The following is a 17,230-nucleotide window of genomic DNA, read 5'->3' as shown; positions in this document are numbered from 1 at the left end:
GAAAAAGGGCCAGTATACAGTTTCCACAAGTGTGATGTGGAAACTTGAAACCTCCAGTGTACATTAACAGTAGACTTTTCAGGGAAATAGGAAACGTCTTGTGTCCAGCAGTTAAACTTGAGAAATGAAACATGCTTGTGGATTCAGAGGTTATTTTTAATGAGGTGTGAGACAATGCCATTTTAAGGATTTCTGACATTAACATTTTTTTGTGGAAAAACATGTCAAACACAATTTATTATTCCAAGCAGATGATTTTTATATGTCCTAAAACATGTCTGGAGGGGATCTTAAAATAGAACAGAGCCATCGTTGATATTATCAGTAACATCTGTGCTTTTCCTTTTAAGACTTATTCCTCATTTTACACTACTGTACTACTGAATAATCCCACAGTTTGGGTAAGAATCATCCACTCCAAATAATTACTTGTACTTGCATTAGATTATACAATGGTCATATATACACTAATGAACCCTTTACACAGGGATTATCAATTGTAACTAATGACCAATAATCCTTATCCTAAATGATTTACAAATGCTTAATAGATTTAGTTATAAACCATTAATTAGTACAACTTTTGGCTTGCCAGGTTTTGAAAACTCTTAACTGGACAAAGAGCCATTCATTAATAGTTTATTGGATTAAATACTATTTATAAATAATTTACTTAAATAACTTCAGATGTAATGCCATTTATTAAAGGATAACCAACATACAAAGGGTTTTTGGCAGTGTAGACAGACAGGAAATGTGGTACTGGGTGGAGAGTTTCTGCAGGCAACAAAAGTCCCTGATCAGATTTCAACTGGGAACATTGTAAGTATGATACACACCTTAAAGTGGTTATAATTAATATTTTATATAAACAATGGATCACACAGTACTTGTATGTGAAATATGTAGCTTGTAGTGATGAATCCATTGAGCATTATCCCCCGACTCAGCAGTTCCCCTCAGCTCTATGGAGTGTCTTTATTTAGTGTCTCTCAGTTTGTTTTGGTTTTGGTTCAATCAGAAGTTGTAGGTTGTTGCTCCACTGTGTTGTTTTCAGCCGCAGCAGGCAGCTGTTTTTTGTTTTAAAAAAGGACCAAATAGTTTTCCATATTAATGTCAAAGGTATGTAAGTGTTGTGTTTTTAGCTGGTTTCCCCTGGACCCAAATGCAAATTTCAGCTAATACAGGTTTAATGCATAAAATAACACCATTAGTTACAACTTATACACCCCATATAAACTGTCATTTATTAGAAAATCATACCCAGCGGGGTTACTTTTTTTTAACATGAAATAGAGAAATCCTGATTTTGTCACATAACTTCCTTGGTCACCACTGAATTCACAGATACGAACATGAATAGGCCTTTGTGTTGTGTTTATATCTTTTTCTTTCTGTGAGGGCCCTGCCTAACCTACCTTAAATGTATTGATGCTGGTGTGGTTATGAGTTATTGTTCTTTTGTGTCCATAAAAGTATCTGGAAGAATGTGGGTGTGGCAGCCAGCCAGATTCAGAGCACCTGGGCCTAATGCTCTCATAGGATAAAAGGCCAACTCGATTCATCCCAGCCAGCAGCTGCAGGCTTCTGCTTTTTGTTTGACTTTAGTTTTGTTTATACTCCATAAGACCTTACACCTCACTGTTCATGCATTCACACCTACATTAATACGTTACTGACTGACAATCCATATTTCTTCAGTTGTTTACTTTATTATAATAAATATCTTTATTTTACTGCCATTCATTGTGTCCGTTCCCATATTTGTCTTGGCCTAGGAGCTGGATTATTACACTTTCTCAGTATCTGTGGCAGACTGACTTGGCATCCTGCTCGAGTTTACATTTGCAGTTCCTTTTTTTCACGCTCTGGAATTTTCCTTTGTAAAAAGGGGAAAAAAAAGCACAGGTGATTTCCGCATGAGTGAGTTTGGGAGGAGGTGGTCAAAGTTCCAGGTCCAAAGTCAACAAACAGCTACAGTCTTTAAGATGAAGGACCCTATCAGCACCTGCTCCGTGAGTATTTGTTAAAAAATGACTGCAATGTTTATTTTGGAAAAGCACTGTAGCACAAAATAATGTTTTAATATACATTTTAGTATTATAGATAGTTTACAACTATCACAATCACAGCTAACTTTGTATTTATTATTGCCACACGGCAAAAAAATCTCATGGAATCTTTTTTCACCGTCTTTCAGTATAACCAACTGTATCAAAATGTGAAACGCTTTTCAAAAGCTGGGGAGTCTTTCTGCAAAGAACTTATGACAGTTTTTCAGCAAAGGTAGGTTAAATACAGTTATGGCCTTCAAAAAAATGTTGCAAGTTATTGTTTGACTCAGTTAATGTCTCTTGCTGCAACTTCTTCCTGTTTTAGGGCTGAGATGGAACATGCTTACGCCAAAGGACTACAAAAACTTGCCGGCAAACTCATCAGGGCATCCAAAGAAATGTCAAACAAGTAAGGGACACAGTGCTGAATTTTTAACTGGCTCTGTCTTTTGTCTGCTTGCGTTCAACGTGACCTCTTTTAGGGATAGCTGCCAAGTGGTGTACAGAAATAATGGGTGTCGTGGGAAATGACATGTGCCTTGCAAGTTAGATGTGATCAAAACACAGGCAGGTGTCAGATTAGCCCACAGCTCTAACCTTTTCATGCTGGCTCCCCACTCAGTTCTACCTACAGTGCCTGGTGTCATGTGTCAGATGAGATGTACTCAAGAGCAGACGCTCACAGGTAGTTTTCAACCCGAGTTCACTTTATGGCTGTGCCTGTCCAAAAATTAAACCAATGTGAGGGAGATTTAGAGTTAAATATGGCATTGTCTTCTCATTTCAGATCACTGGGAAATGCATTTCAGCAAGAAGCAGTTCTGGAAATACGCCAAGTCCTGGACGAGCATAATAAGAGAAAGAGGCCTGTATGTCATTTATTCTTTATCTGTCAGATCTAGCTTCCAGTCATAACGTGTCTCTAACTTTCTCTGTTTTAATAGCTTGACAGCGCCATTGAAAAAACTGGAAAACTTGTGACTGCTAACTGGAGCGAGCAACTCAAGGTAAAGAATCTTCGAACATGTTTTAAACACTAAATAGATGTAAAGACGAGTATCAGCTATGAGAAGTTATTGTAGCTTTAAATTATTATATTATGGTAATTTTTACAGTATGCATAATAGTATAATAGTATATGTGTATATGTATAAATACATATATAATGCATTACAAAGCATTCATAATGGACTTTTAGAGAGTCTAGATTTTAAGCCTTAAAAATGCATTAAACAGTTATGAGGCCGTTAAAGGTGGGATCACAAGACTTCACAAAGTCAGCAATAGTTTATAACCATTTTAACCATTTTGCACAAGAGGTTATAAAGTCTTATAATCATCCCAATGCTGTCATGATATACTGTATTATGATCAGCCATAACCACACTCTCTGCCCATCATGGTAACACAAAATCATTATTGTTCATATAACTTTAAAACCTTTCATGCATGGTTGGTAGACGGATCATGAGCCACTGTGACGTTTGAATGAAGTATTATGATCATACTTAAAATGACCTTTGGCTGTTGCTATGAAAAATCATATGAATGAAGGGTTACAGCAGCTTTTATGGTGAATGTGTCATAATGCGTTATGTAATGGTTTCACAGAAAGTATACATATAACTTGTGTATTTATTTTACATAAGGGAACGACTGAATTCAATAATGAATAAAATGAAAGTTGAAAACTTAGATTTCCTCAAATGTGATTTTAATAAATGAATGTCAGGAAAAGAAATATTCATTACATAAACGTTTCAACTGGCAGGTTTGACTGAATAAGCTACAAACTCTATGTGTAGCCTGATATTCTCTTGTGTATTATAGCAGCTCAAATTTATAATCTGGCTGTTTAAAGTTGCTTTAAAAATACCTTAATTTATGTCAAATGTGGTTACTTCAAATATATATAAAACATACCTTACCAGGTCTCACAACATACTGTATGATGAAAACTATGCTTTAAAAATGTTTTAAATTAGATCCACCTTTCCTCACACACACAGACATACACAAGCGCAATTTAGCTATAATTTGTATATGCTAATGATGTGTTAATGTGATTTCTTGTTTCCTTTTTTCTAAAAACAGATTAAAAAGAAATTGAGTGGATTAACACGAGAGCACGAGGCTCTATTCAACTTTGTCGAGAGCAACAAACACATTTGCACAGAGAAAGAAAAACAAAAGGTATATTTTTCACCACCACATACTGCGTGTTAAATATTCGCTGTAAAAACTGTCAGCTTGGTTGCTAATTTTTTTCTCTTCCTTCCTGTTCTTGACTACAGATGCTTAACAGGCTGACTAAGTCAGCAGAGATACAGGCGCGGGTGGATGAGGAGTACTTTAACATCAACATGGAGGGTCATCAGATGAGACTCAAGTGGGAAAACACACTGAAAAACTGCTACCAGGTGTGGGAAACTGCCTTCCTACTTTTCATATTATAGGCATTTAGCTGTTCCTCTTATCCAGAGTGGCTTTCTGCAAGTGAACAGGCAGGTTCAGTGTCTTGATCAAGGACACCTCATTTATGATGAGCATTGAACCAGTGAGCTTTTGGCTGCAGAATACTTTTTATAAGCACTAGGTTAGTCTACCATGCAATTGCTCTGATTGGAGCACCATGTAAACACATTTTTATCAGTGAGCAGCAGCACAAGGGGAAATGAGGTGAGCCTTGTTCAAGGACACTTCAGCAGGTTATGTGACTGCCAGCCTGCTGTAATGATCAAACCCATGAGCTTCTGGCTACTGTTCAGCCTGACAGTCACTGTTTCTCTCAGTGTTTTTATTTAAAATTTACCTCAGTTCTACATGACAATCATCTAACATTTGGTGATATACAGTATTAGTGTATTACATGCTTCAGAGAGTAAATGACAAGGAAGAAGAGTCTAGACAGGGATTAAATGTGCTATTTGATGCTTTGTTTCAGATCATACAGGAGCTGGAGAAACAGCGAATTGAAGTTCTTTGCAACATTCTGATGAGATACAATCTCCATATGTCGAGTATTGGGCAGACACTCAAACACGTAAGAAATCCCGACCTCAATGTAGCTCACAAGTTAATACCTGGATGGATATTATTACTTACTGTATGTGTACTTGTGATACTTCCAGGGCCAAAGACAGATAGAACAGTTGGTCCAAAGGGTGGACATGGATAAAGACATACAAACCATGGTGGAGGAAAACAGCGTCACAGCTGAAGATAAAGCAGAGTTTTTGATGGCGGATTATTTTGTAAGTCTGCAGTTTTGCCGTGAGAGAATCTGTTGTTGCATTTTGGAGGAAGGTTCATCTGCAGGCCACAGACTCAGTCAGTAACTCGCCTTCTCTAAGACAGACGCAGTCGTCTCTGCAGGGGGTGTCTTTTCAGAGGGGGGCTGCAAGCTGCAGATATAAAAATCTACTTAACATTTCGTGACAGGGCCTGACATGAATAGTGCTTCTTTTTACTTTGCTTTACTGTTTATTTATTAACATCTTGTATTTTAAGTTATGCTGCTACAAATGTATTTATGTATTCAGTTCTCTCTTGAAAATATGATCTCAACAGGATTTAACTGATGTATTGAAGATAATATATTATGAACATGTGTAAAATTTCCAAGGCAACTTTTGTAGCTTTGGCATATAGACCATAAACCGTCATAGCTACTGATGTGTTTTGATAAATCCCTGTTATCTGTGTCTTGCATGCATCAGGAGGAGAACAGCAAATCACTGATGGCCAAAGACCGAAGAAAAGAGGCCATCAAAATCAAGCTCCAGCGCCTGGAGGACGGCATCACAAAAACAAAGAAAGACTGTGAAGGCAAGTTCAGTACATAATCCATTAAAATTACTTTATATAATTCAACGGAGGCAGAAAATTTGTCTTTCAGTGTAACTCAGTGATTCATAACGGACAGTATTAGGTGCGGTGATTTTGTTTATAAGTCACCTTTAACATTGTCTTTGCAGGAATTGAAAAACTGATGAAAACATACTCTGAAAATCCATCCTTTTCAAACCAGAAGAACCTTGAGGAAACTGAACAGCAGCTTGATGAGGTACAGACTTTATGGTGTGTGCAGAAGGACTGTTGAGTGGAGGGAAAGTGGTGTGTACAGACTGATGTTTACTGTAAAGCTGATCATAAAATAGATTTGTTGAAGTGTTCACTAAACCTCCTTATCATCTTGTTACCTGCAGAGTGCTCTAAAACAGGATCTGCTTGAGGCCACTCACTACAAACTCTCAGTAACGCTGTCTGAATTAGAAGGGAAACCCAAGTCCTTACACCGATTTAGTAACAGCATTGTCAAATGGAAAGATAAGGTAAGAATGAATGTCATCATCTTCAGCAGAGAGTGTTGGCACACCTATGATCTCAGGTAGTGATAGACTGTTGGTTAGCATGGAGGGTTTGTGGTTGTAACCTCAAAATAATGAGAATGATTAAGCTCTTTCTCAACATACTGCAAAGATGCATCAGCTCACTATGAATTAGCATTTTGGTTCACATAAATTTATGTGTAGTGGTTATTATTATGCTATAATTGCTAAGTTAAGGAACAGTTGTCTGGATTTATGTTGTGTAATAAACTGTACATTTTTTAAGGGTTTCAGATATTATAGGACAGTGAATCCCAACCTTTTTTTTACTTAAGTACCTCCACAGCACTGTCAGATGAGCTTAAAGAACAGATTCACAATTTTTTATGTCAGTATTAAATCAATAGTCAGGAGCCTAAATGAACATTAAAACAGGTTTTTCTTGCTGTAATCATTCCTCTTGCTCATACCGGCCTTTAAGAGATCCCTTTATAACCTGCTTCCTGCGTCTTCATTCTGTGCAAAAAAATGTATTTAAAAGTTTATCCAAAGACAACAAGAAATTTCAGCAATCCGAATTCGTCAGATCAAGCCAGCATGTTTCAATGTTACGGTCTTCTTAGCACCAAATTCCCTTTTTGTTACTATACTTCCACTGCAGCTCAACAGGGAAAGAAAAAGAGGGAATTTAATACTTAAAAAGAAAATAACTCTGGAAGATATCAGTTTCATTTAAATATCTCAGATGGCTGAAGCATCATATTAGCTTTAGATAAACTTAAGTAAGTTTTTGAACAAAACAAGGTCTTTCAATGGCTAGTATGCACAGGAGGAATAACAGTGAGCAAAACCTGTTTCAGTGTTCATTTGGGCAACCTACTGTTGTTTTTAGCCAGACTTGAAAAATTGTTAATCTATAATTAAGCATCCCTTCATAAAAACCACAGGGATGCCATTTAGCACTATTAAATATGTATCTTCAGATACTGTTACAAATGTTTCTTTAGTACAACACAGTGCTCATGGGATTGTTGACATTTGACCTTTTTTTCCATCAGGTTTGTTCAAGCTTACTGCTGGACGTTTCAACCATTTCTTTCAGACATCCATTTTGACTTCCCTGCTTGCTAGTTTTAATGACAGCATGTGCTCTTTGAATTTTACAACTGACTCGGGTTAGCGGGAGGCGTGTCCTGTGCAATCAGCCAATAATAGCTGCCAAAAATAATCAGCCAAAAATAGGTTTTTTATTAGCAGAGCTACTCCACAATCTTAACATGTATCCCCTGGCAACAGGAGGAACAAGTACCTCTGCTTAGGAGTCACTGTTCAAGCATATTTTTTTCCTACAATTTATGACATTTCCAAAGCTGAATCATGTGGATTCAATATAACCTAAACTATGTTTCTGTCTAAGGACTGTGAGCACAGTGTGGTTCAACTGACTCGTCCGGTCAAACTCAAGAAGACACCATTCAGATCCAGACAATCACTGAGAGCCTCCATCATTTACAAAGGACCTGTTCAGGCTGTGACACAACAATCTGTGGAGCCTTCGCAAAGTGCCGCTGACCTGGTCTCTTCCACAGCGTCAACACATGAATCTGAAGCTGGTGAGTGTGGCGGCACAGTTAATGGAGCCCTGCCTCACACAGATGACAACAGAGAACAAGGTAGCACGTTTACAGAGCATCAACTTAAAGATTTATTTGTAATTACTTCTATAATGCAATTAAACAATGAAAAATATCAACATTGAACAGGTCAAACAATACCAGAATACTGCAGTATAGGAAGATGCAAAGCCCTCTACAATTTCACACCTGACCAGGATGATGAATTAACTTTGAGAGAAGGTATGTGGCTATTCAATGGCAGATCATCTAAAACAAGAGTAGAGATTAATAGATAAAATAATACAGTGATTTCTGTTTTACAGGAGATCTTCTAGATATTTACACAAAGGAAGAGAGTGGTTGGTGGTTTGGAGTACTTAACGGGCGGACTGGCCTTTTCCCATCAACATATGTTGAGGAGCTGCCTGTGTTAAACAGCATCAAATCATCTGACGCCTGATTGACTCAACTCATGAACAGCACAAATATAAATCTCACCCAGAATCTGCAGTAGCACAAGAAAGCCTCATGTACACTTACAACCCAAATCAGGTTTCTGTGTATGTACTTTATTGCTTTAAAATTGTTAATAAAAAAGACAAAAAATTAATTATACATTTTCTTCTCCAAGACCTCAGTCGTCTTTCTTGAACATGAAGCCCTCTGTGCTCACATCAGTTCCCAAAGCAGCATGAAGTTCGCTGCGAGTTTCTTTATCTTCCTTTCCTTCCAATCTTAGCAACGAGCCTGTGAGATAAACTCCTTCCTGACATTTGCCAGGAATGCTGGTAAGTTATTGGTCTCCTGAAGCCGTTTTTCCAAGACAGGCAAACACTCGAGCGAGGGGTCACTCGACACAACTGTAGAAATGGAAGATTTGGGTAAATATTATGGAGGCCATTTACATTGTTTGTTATTGACTATTAAAGGATGACGCTAGTAATAATTAACATTTTTATTATTGTCAACAATAAAGCAGTGTGTTAGTGTGTCTCTCAACACATTTTTCTCACACCCTCGCTGACTGTGGCACTCACCCCAAAGCCCAAAATTTCAAAACTGGTCACAAATATATTGTTTTATTTTTTTAAAAGGCTACATCATTTCCCAAAACAGCTGCACACTGTAGTTTTTATAAAGTGTTTTTTTAATGGGTGTAAATACTGCATTTGTTGGGGACCATTTTCAGTTGAGGATCAATACACATTTGGTGCTCTAGAAAGTATTCCCGGCAGCAGGAAGTTGTGTGTGGGATAAAAGTAAAACAGCAATGGAGGTCTACAGCACAGAAGAATCAACCATATCAGGCTTTGACTTCAGACAATACTCGTTGATAGAATCGATTCATTGCTGGCTTTGGGATTTGTTTTTGTTTTTTGGGGGGGATTTTTGGCATGTTTTGCCCAAACTAAACCAGAGACATTGTGTTTACGTGGCATGTGCAGTAACCATTCGGCTATTGGGGCGCTCAAGCTTCGGGATTTGTTGATATGAAAAATATAGAGTATTAGACTTAAAAATGACTTAGACTTAAAATGAAGGGCATATATTGCTAGTGGTTTGGTTGTCATAATTTCATTATGCAAGATTTTGCAATATTGTTTTCTGATATACCATTTTTGTGTGTGTGTATGTGTGTGTGTGAGACTTACTCTGGTATGATCCATCTTCTTTGATCCCCATTGTGACAATGTAGGCGCTGTCCTGATCAGCGGGATTGATATGCCGGAAAACAAACTGCAACTTTTCACCTTTAAAAAGAAAAACAAATACATCCTATAAATTCACAAGTCATATTTTCTTCAACTGAAGTGAGACCCGGGACTTTACAAGAGACAAGCTATAATTACTGTGTGGCTGTATTTGTGACAGCGTATTATTCCCTTTTCTTCCCATTCTGGTATGGCCAATTAACCCTGCAAGACGGTCCATGCTGCTGCTAACTCCCACTACTGACCTGATGTGCCACACCTCATACATACATAGATGTGTGTACTGACCTCAAGTCTCTGTGGTTGAGTCTTTTGCTCCGTCACAAATAATATACAGTATTTAACATATAATATATAATGTTGGATCCTGCCACTGAGTGAGTGTATTCAAAAGTATTCTAACCTAAAACAGCATTTTCCATTTGTTTTGGGGGTCATCAGTAGGGTGTGAATCATATCCAAATTGCAAGAACTCAAATTTGTTTCTACACCAAGAAAACAACAGCTGATTTCAAACAAAGGTGCTTTGGGAGATGTATTCACACAGATAAGATGAAATCCATGAAACAGCAGAATGATACTGAGCAAACAGCTGTGCATTTGTTTGATATACCTTTCACCAGTTGTGTTTTGCCTTGGATTGTTCGTATCTCCAGTCCCAAATGATCCTGGAAGACTACTCTGGCTTTCTGGAGATTCCTCAGTCTGTCCTTGTTTGCTTTATTTTGGGATTTGATTACTGAGAAAAGGAAAAAAAAAAAAAAAGATCTGGATGTCACTTACTGAAACCATCATATGTCACAGTCACAAATAACTTCTGTGATACGCCACTGATTCCATTTTATATCATCAACTTACAGTCTTTTCTCTTGACTTGTTCCTCTTTAAGTTTCTCAATCTTCTGGATAAGGCTATCTTTCTGCATCTCCTTCTGCTGAACCTCAGATATTACTTCAGAAATGGCGTGCTGTTTCTCCTTCAGTGACACACTTTTTTGTTGCAGGTCTGTGGGACAAGCATTGCATTGGTCCAAGAATGCACTCTCACATAAACAGTGAAACTGCTGAAGTTGCATCATAACCTATCCCCTTATCTCCAAAACCACAAGTATCAGCCCATAGTGTACATCAGATAATGAGAAAAATTAGAAACTCAGCACATAACAGCAAATAACAAATGCAGTGGGGCCAATAATTGGTCATTTCAGAAGTCTTGTACACAAACAAACAAAGCTACAACTGGGTACACAACACATGTAAAGCAAAGGTGTAAGACTTTGTAGCATAATGCAGAAACTCACCTCTTTTGAATGTTTGAATTGTGTCAAACAGCATTTCATCATCCTTACATTTCTTTAAACATGTATCTGCACCAAAGGAAAAAGAGAAAACATCATTAACCATCCAAAGCAGTCTACCATAGCACAAAGGCAACTCTCATGGTAAAATAAAAAAAAAATGTATAAAATTGAAAGCCTTGGTCTTGAGTAATACTCAATGTCACAATCAATTGTGTTGGGGGTTTTGCTTTTCAAGTGATGTGGAGAAGTTTTCTTTTTAGATTAGACTTCCTGTGGCTTAAACACTTGAGCATATAGGAGCTTTTGCTTCACACATGCATTTATATTACAACTTCAAGCATAGCCTAGCAATGCTCCACAATATATCTGCTACATATTGGCTGCAGGGATTCATGACATTAAGTTTTGAATCAGTACTATTCTAAAAGAAGTCCACATCTCAATCTATTTTATAGATTATATCTATAAAATTACTACAGAGCACAGTATTATACAACAAGAAACAGTTATAGGCAAATTAACAAAAGGACCACTCACCATAGCTCGTTTGAAAGATTTAACTATGTTAAGTTCAAAATCATGATTAGTTAGTTGGAAACGTACCAAGTGCAGATTTCACAAACTGTCTGTGGGACTGGCACAACTCCACTGTTGTGTCGATTATCTCCTCATATACTTTAAGATGTTTGTTGTGGATCTCCCTCATTGAATTGGTAAACATGTCACTCATGTTTGGGTCAGTTATGGACGCCATGATGCTCTGGAGACTGAAAATCTGTTTAAAAAAAATGAATAAATAGATAAATAAACAGAGCACAATGCTGATCATGAGCACAACATAAACCCTCACTTTGTACTTTTAACACTAAAAATATCTCTTAAATATACACTGTTTGTATGTTTTTGAATATAGATTCTTGCTGTTAATGTCAACTGTGTATTTTTGTCATTTAAATGTGTTGAACACCTGGCTGCAAACAAAATGTCCTTCAGGATATTAATAAAGTCGAGGTTGAAGCTGAGAAACAAATACAAACAAGTTCATTGTTTCAGGCATTTCAAGTGCAACGGCCCTAAGCTGACGGTTTGCAGCCAAGTTAAATAACAGTGTTACGACAAGAGTACAGATCAGTATTCCCACCCACTAGATAGGAGCTGCAACAATTAGTTGATTGACAGGAAATTGGTCTATTTTGATAATTGAATGATTGTTTTAGTTATTTTTCAAGCAAAAATGCCAACATTTCCTCAAATGTGAACAAGTGAAGCTTTCCTGTGTCATACATGAGAGCAAAGTAAATATAATTTGATTTTGGACTGACAAAACAGACGTTTGAAGACATCACCATAATCTCTACGACATTATAATGACATTTTATAGACAAAACATTAATCAAGAAAATAATCAGCAGATTAAATTGATAACAAAAACAACCGTTTGCTGTAGCCCACCATATACTATACCACCTAATAACATAATCAATCATTCAATTGTTTATGTATGATGAAAACTGTGTGGTACAGTTGAAAGCTATAGAAGAAAAATAGTAGTAAGTGGACCATTAGGTGGGATTGTTATGTCCTTAAAAGCTACTAAACTCACATTGACTGACTGATTTGATTTATGGATTAACAGATAACATGTTAAAGTGAAAACACTTATTTCCAACATGGTCCCAAAACCAAGAAACATAAAGAAACACAAGACATTCAACATAAAAACAAAGCAATACAATCATGAAATCCAAAAACTCAAAGAAATAAAAAATAACTCCCGCATCAAAATACAAGGAAAGCTAAAGTAAGTAAAAAAAATCGAAATGGGGGTTATTTTTGTCGAACTTAACCGCGTTAGTTAACGCTAGCCAGTTAGTTAACTTGTTACTTAGTATATTATAATTAACATTAGTGTAGTATAATTACGTTACCAATCTGGTTGTGATTAACTAGTCCCAGAAAACACCGGTGTGACACTGAAACTGACAATGAACGAGGCAGGTCTGAAAACGTTAAAAGTGTAAACAACTGATGTCTGAACAGGTGACGTCATACTGCCTACATGGCCCCTATTGAGCACAATTTATAACCGTTTCCATCACTCCGTTCGAATAAACGAGTACATAATGCTGAGGTCACAACTGTGGCTACAGTGTCCGTTAAGAACCGTTAATACCTCCAGTTAAACCTACCGTTAAAGTCCGGTTAACTTATCGTATCAACATTAGCACTTCAGCTAACACTAGCCTGGAAACATTAACGGTTGACGTTAACGTAAGTTAAGTTAAATTAAGTTAGCCGTAGCATGCCCAGAGCACACGCGGGGAATTAAAACAAACGGACGCTTTCACGTTAACCAACCGGCATTAGACTAGTTCACTATACCCGACACTCACCTTACAAATATCGGCTGGTGAAAATGAACCTCTGTCTTCTACTTCTGGACTTGTCGTTATTTTCAAAAATCCGCGGTCTGTATTAAGGGGGCGGGCAGTGAACACCGGAAACAACGTTTATTCGTTTTTCTTCTTCTTCTTCTTTGGTGTTTAAAGGCACCTGGCATCCATATTGTCGCCTTACTGCCATCTCCTGGAGCTAATTATCTACTGATGTGTCCTCATTGTTAGACTTTTCCTATCAGCCCTGTTCTTCGAAAGTAGCTGATCAATTATCTTCTGCCCTGTCCACTTAATTTATTTTTCTTCCGCTTACAAATCAGCTTAACATCTTATTATTACTTTTACCCTTTGTCCTGTAACCATGTTGGCTGTATCAACAAACTGAAAGTGAAGTCATGTCCTTGATGTTATCTTTATTTCATTATGGTGCCTAATTGTTTCTGTTATTCGATTAATGTCAAAGTGAGTTGTAAGTGAGGATTTCTATAATTAAAGTGATGGAAAACAAATCAGCTAAATATCTATTGATGAACATTTTATATTATTTTGGAAATGTACTGTTTGGAATACTAGAAGATATTACAAATCTTTTAATCGTATTGGTCAAATTTCATATCCATAAAATTTACAGGTAAAGAGCTGAACTTGGTTTTTTGCAAAGGAGGTCAAATAGTAGCCTACATTTGACTGAATAGTTTTTGTTTGAAATCTTTGTATGAATTGTAACTGCTCCTAGCTCAGTTTGTTTGTTTGTTTGTTTGTTTGTTTGTTTGTTTGTTTTTTACTTTTCTGCAAACCACAAGATAAATATTTTGATATTTTGTATATGATCATCAAGTAGAGGAAGAAAATTATAACTGTTTTATGTCAGTAAAGAAAGAAAAAAATCTGCTAAACATCTGCTTTTCTCCTGCAGTCTATAAGCCTTATGAAGAACCACAAAAGTGCCTGACTACTGTCCCCACACTCAGAACTCACTCATGTAAACGTGTAATCTTTATTTAGTTAGTTTTATTTATTTACTTATTTATTGTCTTCAGTTCTATTGTTTCTTTTGCGGATGTATTTTGTTTTGTTTTGTTTTGTTTTTGATATATGATTTTATTCCTTTGCCTTTTGTTCTATGTTTGTTTTGTGTGATAGTTTTACTGTATTAATGTATTATTTGAGTGTGTTGTTAATTTCAGTATTTGGCCAATAAGCCTCACTGAATGTAAATGTATTGTTCAATAAAGCATTTTTACAAATCAGTTGAACATCGCTATTACTACAATTCAGAGGGCCTAGTTTTCTATTCTTTAGCTGCACTAATTAACACCATCAAACAGTAGCCTACTATTTGATGGTGTTATTTCTAATTAGTTATTTCTAAGGCTAAATCTTAAAATGCAACCTGGAGGTTCTCACAAAGCAACTTTCATGTCTTTTGGTGTAACTTTATACCCCCTTGTGGTGAATCTGAGAAGTGGGTCCCAACTACTCTACTCAGCATCAACTTCAAAATGATCAATATAATATTATTTTATAGTTTATATAATGTAAGTGATCTAATAAATAGGGTAGTTTTAAAATGGAAAAGAAAAATTGATGATAGATCTACTGGATATATACTTGACTGTGGGCACCAGATGGACTCTGTTTTTCAGTTACAGTATCATGTGAAGCCCATTTTGTTGCTACGTTCACTGAGAATGAGAATATTAATGAGGCTGAAAGGATCCACAGGGTTACGTTGGTTTCTTTTAGTGTGTACAATGGCTAATATTTAACAATTGTAAAAGCAATGGTCTGTAAAATACCTGATGACTGCACAGGGTGTAAACAGTTTTTGTAACATGTCTTAAAACGCTGAGCTCTCATGACCTGGGAACACATTATTTTATTTCTTGTGTGTTTGAACTCAAGAGCTTGCAGCTGTTGCCATGGCTCCGCTGAATGATTTTATGATGCCAGGATGAGATATAAAGCTATCTGAGAGGTAGCAGGGGTTCATGGTGCTTTGACTGATGCTGAAGGAGCAACCTCAGATGGATTTTGTCTACAGTAGTGGGGTGCTGGTCATACAGCACCTCCAGACCAACTACAAGGAATACCACGACTTCCTCAACTTCATGTCGACTGTTGGTGACCCCCGTAATATTTTCTCTGTTTATTTCCCCCTCTGGTTCCATCTCAGTCATGATGTGGGCACCAAGATGATATGGGCGGCTGTTTTCGGAGATTGGTTCAATCTTATTTTCAAATGGTAAGCCATCATGAGTGGTGATATTTTTCTATTTCAGACTATTTTGTGTATTTTTAGAGTTTAATTATATACTTGTTTTTCCAGGATTCTATTTGGGCAGCGACCTTACTGGTGGGTGCACGAAACTCACTTCTACCACAATGATTCAGTCCCCTATTTGGAACAATTTCACATAACATGTGAAACAGGTCCAGGTTAGTATCATGTTTGCAGTACTTTTTCGCTGAAGGCATTAAAAGTGACACTTTACTGTCAAAAACTCTCTTCAATGTTTCTTTGTGCAGGTAGTCCATCTGGTCATGCCATGGGCTCATCATGTGTGTGGTATGTGATGATCACGTCTGCTCTCAGCTTCATCCGACCCTCCAGTGTCAAATCTGTCCAGAGTTTTCAGAGGTAGGACGCTCTCTTGTATCATGTCATTGCAGTGAATGGTTTCCTCATAACTGGTCTGCTCTAAATATTTGTATCCTTTCAGGTTTCGTCTTCTGAAGTCTTCTTTGTGGATGACTTTTTGGCTCATTCAGATAAGTGTTTGCGTGTCCAGGGTTTTTATTGCCACACATTTCCCACATCAGGTTATCCTCGGTCTTTTAGCCGGTGAGTTCCAGCTTCTGATCCTTAACTACTTCCCTACTGTAGTAGTTCATGTTAGACTTAATAATACTGTTTTTCTACTATTTGTAGGTATGCTGGTTGCTGAAGTGTTTGATCACATCCCCTCAATCTACTATGCAAACTTGAAAGTGTACATCCAGACCAATGTTTTTCTTTTCTCTTTTGCTGCTTGCTTTTATTTGCTACTCAAATTAACGGACATTGATCCTCTGTGGTCAGTTACTAAAGCCAAGACATGGTGTGCTAACCCAGACTGGATCCATCTTGACACCACTCCTTTTGCTGGTCTGGTGAGAAACCTGGGAGCCCTGTTTGGTCTGGGCCTGGCCGTGAACTCGGAGATGTTTATTCAGAGCTGTAAGGGGAAAAACGGCTACAAAACCAGATTTAAACTCATGTGTGTGACAGCAACTCTCACATTTCTGCAACTGTATGATTTTATCAAAATGCCCACTCACACTGAAGTTCTGTTTTATGTCCTGTCATTTTGTAAGAGCGCTTCAGTTCCCTTCAGTGTAGTTGCTGTTATTCCGTACTGTGTTCACCTGCTGATCGGAGAGGAGGACAGGAAGCTACGTTAAAGTTCTAAGAAAACATCTTGTAACATAATTCATATCACTTTTAATTTTCTTTTTTAAGCATATAAGTGGGTATGCTTTCATCACCCAAAATTCACAGTTAGGCTACTGTACAGTCACATAAGCAATGGAATACGTTTTTATGTGGTGTAACTTTACGTGGTGAACATATGAACTGTGACACATGTATCTGAGTTTTTATCCTTTATTTGTTTGTTTTACATACAGTATAGTTCACTGTATGAATGAATATGTGAAGCTTTAATGACATGATGTGAAAGATTGTTGTAATTAAAACAATGTTAAGATTATTAAACCTTTATCCAAAGTGACTTAATTTTTTCCCTAAATATTAACTTGAGTATTTCTATTCTGCGCTA

The 17,230-nt window shown here is 37.0% G+C and overlaps 3 protein-coding genes across 5 annotated transcripts; 2 read left to right on the top strand and 1 right to left on the bottom strand.

Annotated features, from left to right (window-relative positions):
• Window positions 1-1,931: 1,931 nt before the first annotated feature.
• On the top strand, window positions 1,932-8,546 carry nostrin (nitric oxide synthase trafficking). Its single transcript, XM_044366640.1, has 16 exons — window positions 1,932-2,015; window positions 2,201-2,286; window positions 2,380-2,463; window positions 2,677-2,739; window positions 2,842-2,923; window positions 2,999-3,061; window positions 4,149-4,247; window positions 4,349-4,474; window positions 4,999-5,097; window positions 5,186-5,308; window positions 5,774-5,882; window positions 6,032-6,120; window positions 6,263-6,388; window positions 7,803-8,058; window positions 8,149-8,241; window positions 8,325-8,546. The coding sequence occupies exons 1-16, from the start codon at window positions 1,989-1,991 to the stop codon at window positions 8,459-8,461; spliced, it is 1,662 nt and encodes a 553-aa protein (XP_044222575.1). The 5' UTR covers window positions 1,932-1,988; the 3' UTR covers window positions 8,462-8,546.
• A 3-nt stretch (window positions 8,547-8,549) lies between these two features.
• Window positions 8,550-13,514, bottom strand: spc25 (SPC25 component of NDC80 kinetochore complex). 2 transcript variants are annotated; one of them, XM_044366643.1, is made up of 7 exons: window positions 13,407-13,514; window positions 11,617-11,788; window positions 11,014-11,079; window positions 10,572-10,718; window positions 10,327-10,452; window positions 9,654-9,752; window positions 8,550-8,861 (listed from the first exon to the last, which is right to left on the bottom strand). In XM_044366643.1, the coding sequence occupies exons 2-7, from the start codon at window positions 11,765-11,767 to the stop codon at window positions 8,737-8,739; spliced, it is 714 nt and encodes a 237-aa protein (XP_044222578.1). In that variant the 5' UTR covers window positions 11,768-11,788; window positions 13,407-13,514; the 3' UTR covers window positions 8,550-8,736. The 2 variants fall into 2 exon arrangements, with proteins under 2 accessions (XP_044222578.1, XP_044222580.1); XM_044366645.1 differs by lacking the exon at window positions 13,407-13,514 and adding an exon at window positions 12,942-13,022.
• Window positions 13,100-17,114, top strand: LOC122992743 (glucose-6-phosphatase 2-like). 2 transcript variants are annotated; one of them, XM_044366642.1, is made up of 6 exons: window positions 13,100-13,284; window positions 15,586-15,654; window positions 15,739-15,848; window positions 15,939-16,050; window positions 16,133-16,254; window positions 16,342-17,114. In XM_044366642.1, exons 2-6 carry the CDS (start codon window positions 15,605-15,607, stop codon window positions 16,851-16,853), a joined length of 906 nt encoding a protein of 301 aa, XP_044222577.1. In that variant the 5' UTR covers window positions 13,100-13,284; window positions 15,586-15,604; the 3' UTR covers window positions 16,854-17,114. The 2 variants fall into 2 exon arrangements, with proteins under 2 accessions (XP_044222577.1, XP_044222576.1); XM_044366641.1 differs by lacking the exon at window positions 13,100-13,284 and having other exon boundaries at window positions 15,177-15,654.
• Window positions 17,115-17,230: the final 116 nt, after the last annotated feature.

Source organism: Thunnus albacares, chromosome 11, assembly GCF_914725855.1.
Source record: "Thunnus albacares chromosome 11, fThuAlb1.1, whole genome shotgun sequence".
NCBI lineage: Eukaryota > Metazoa > Chordata > Actinopteri > Scombriformes > Scombridae > Thunnus > Thunnus albacares.
The sequence above is the reverse complement of the archived record's forward strand: the minus strand, read 5'-3'. Positions and strand labels throughout refer to the sequence as shown.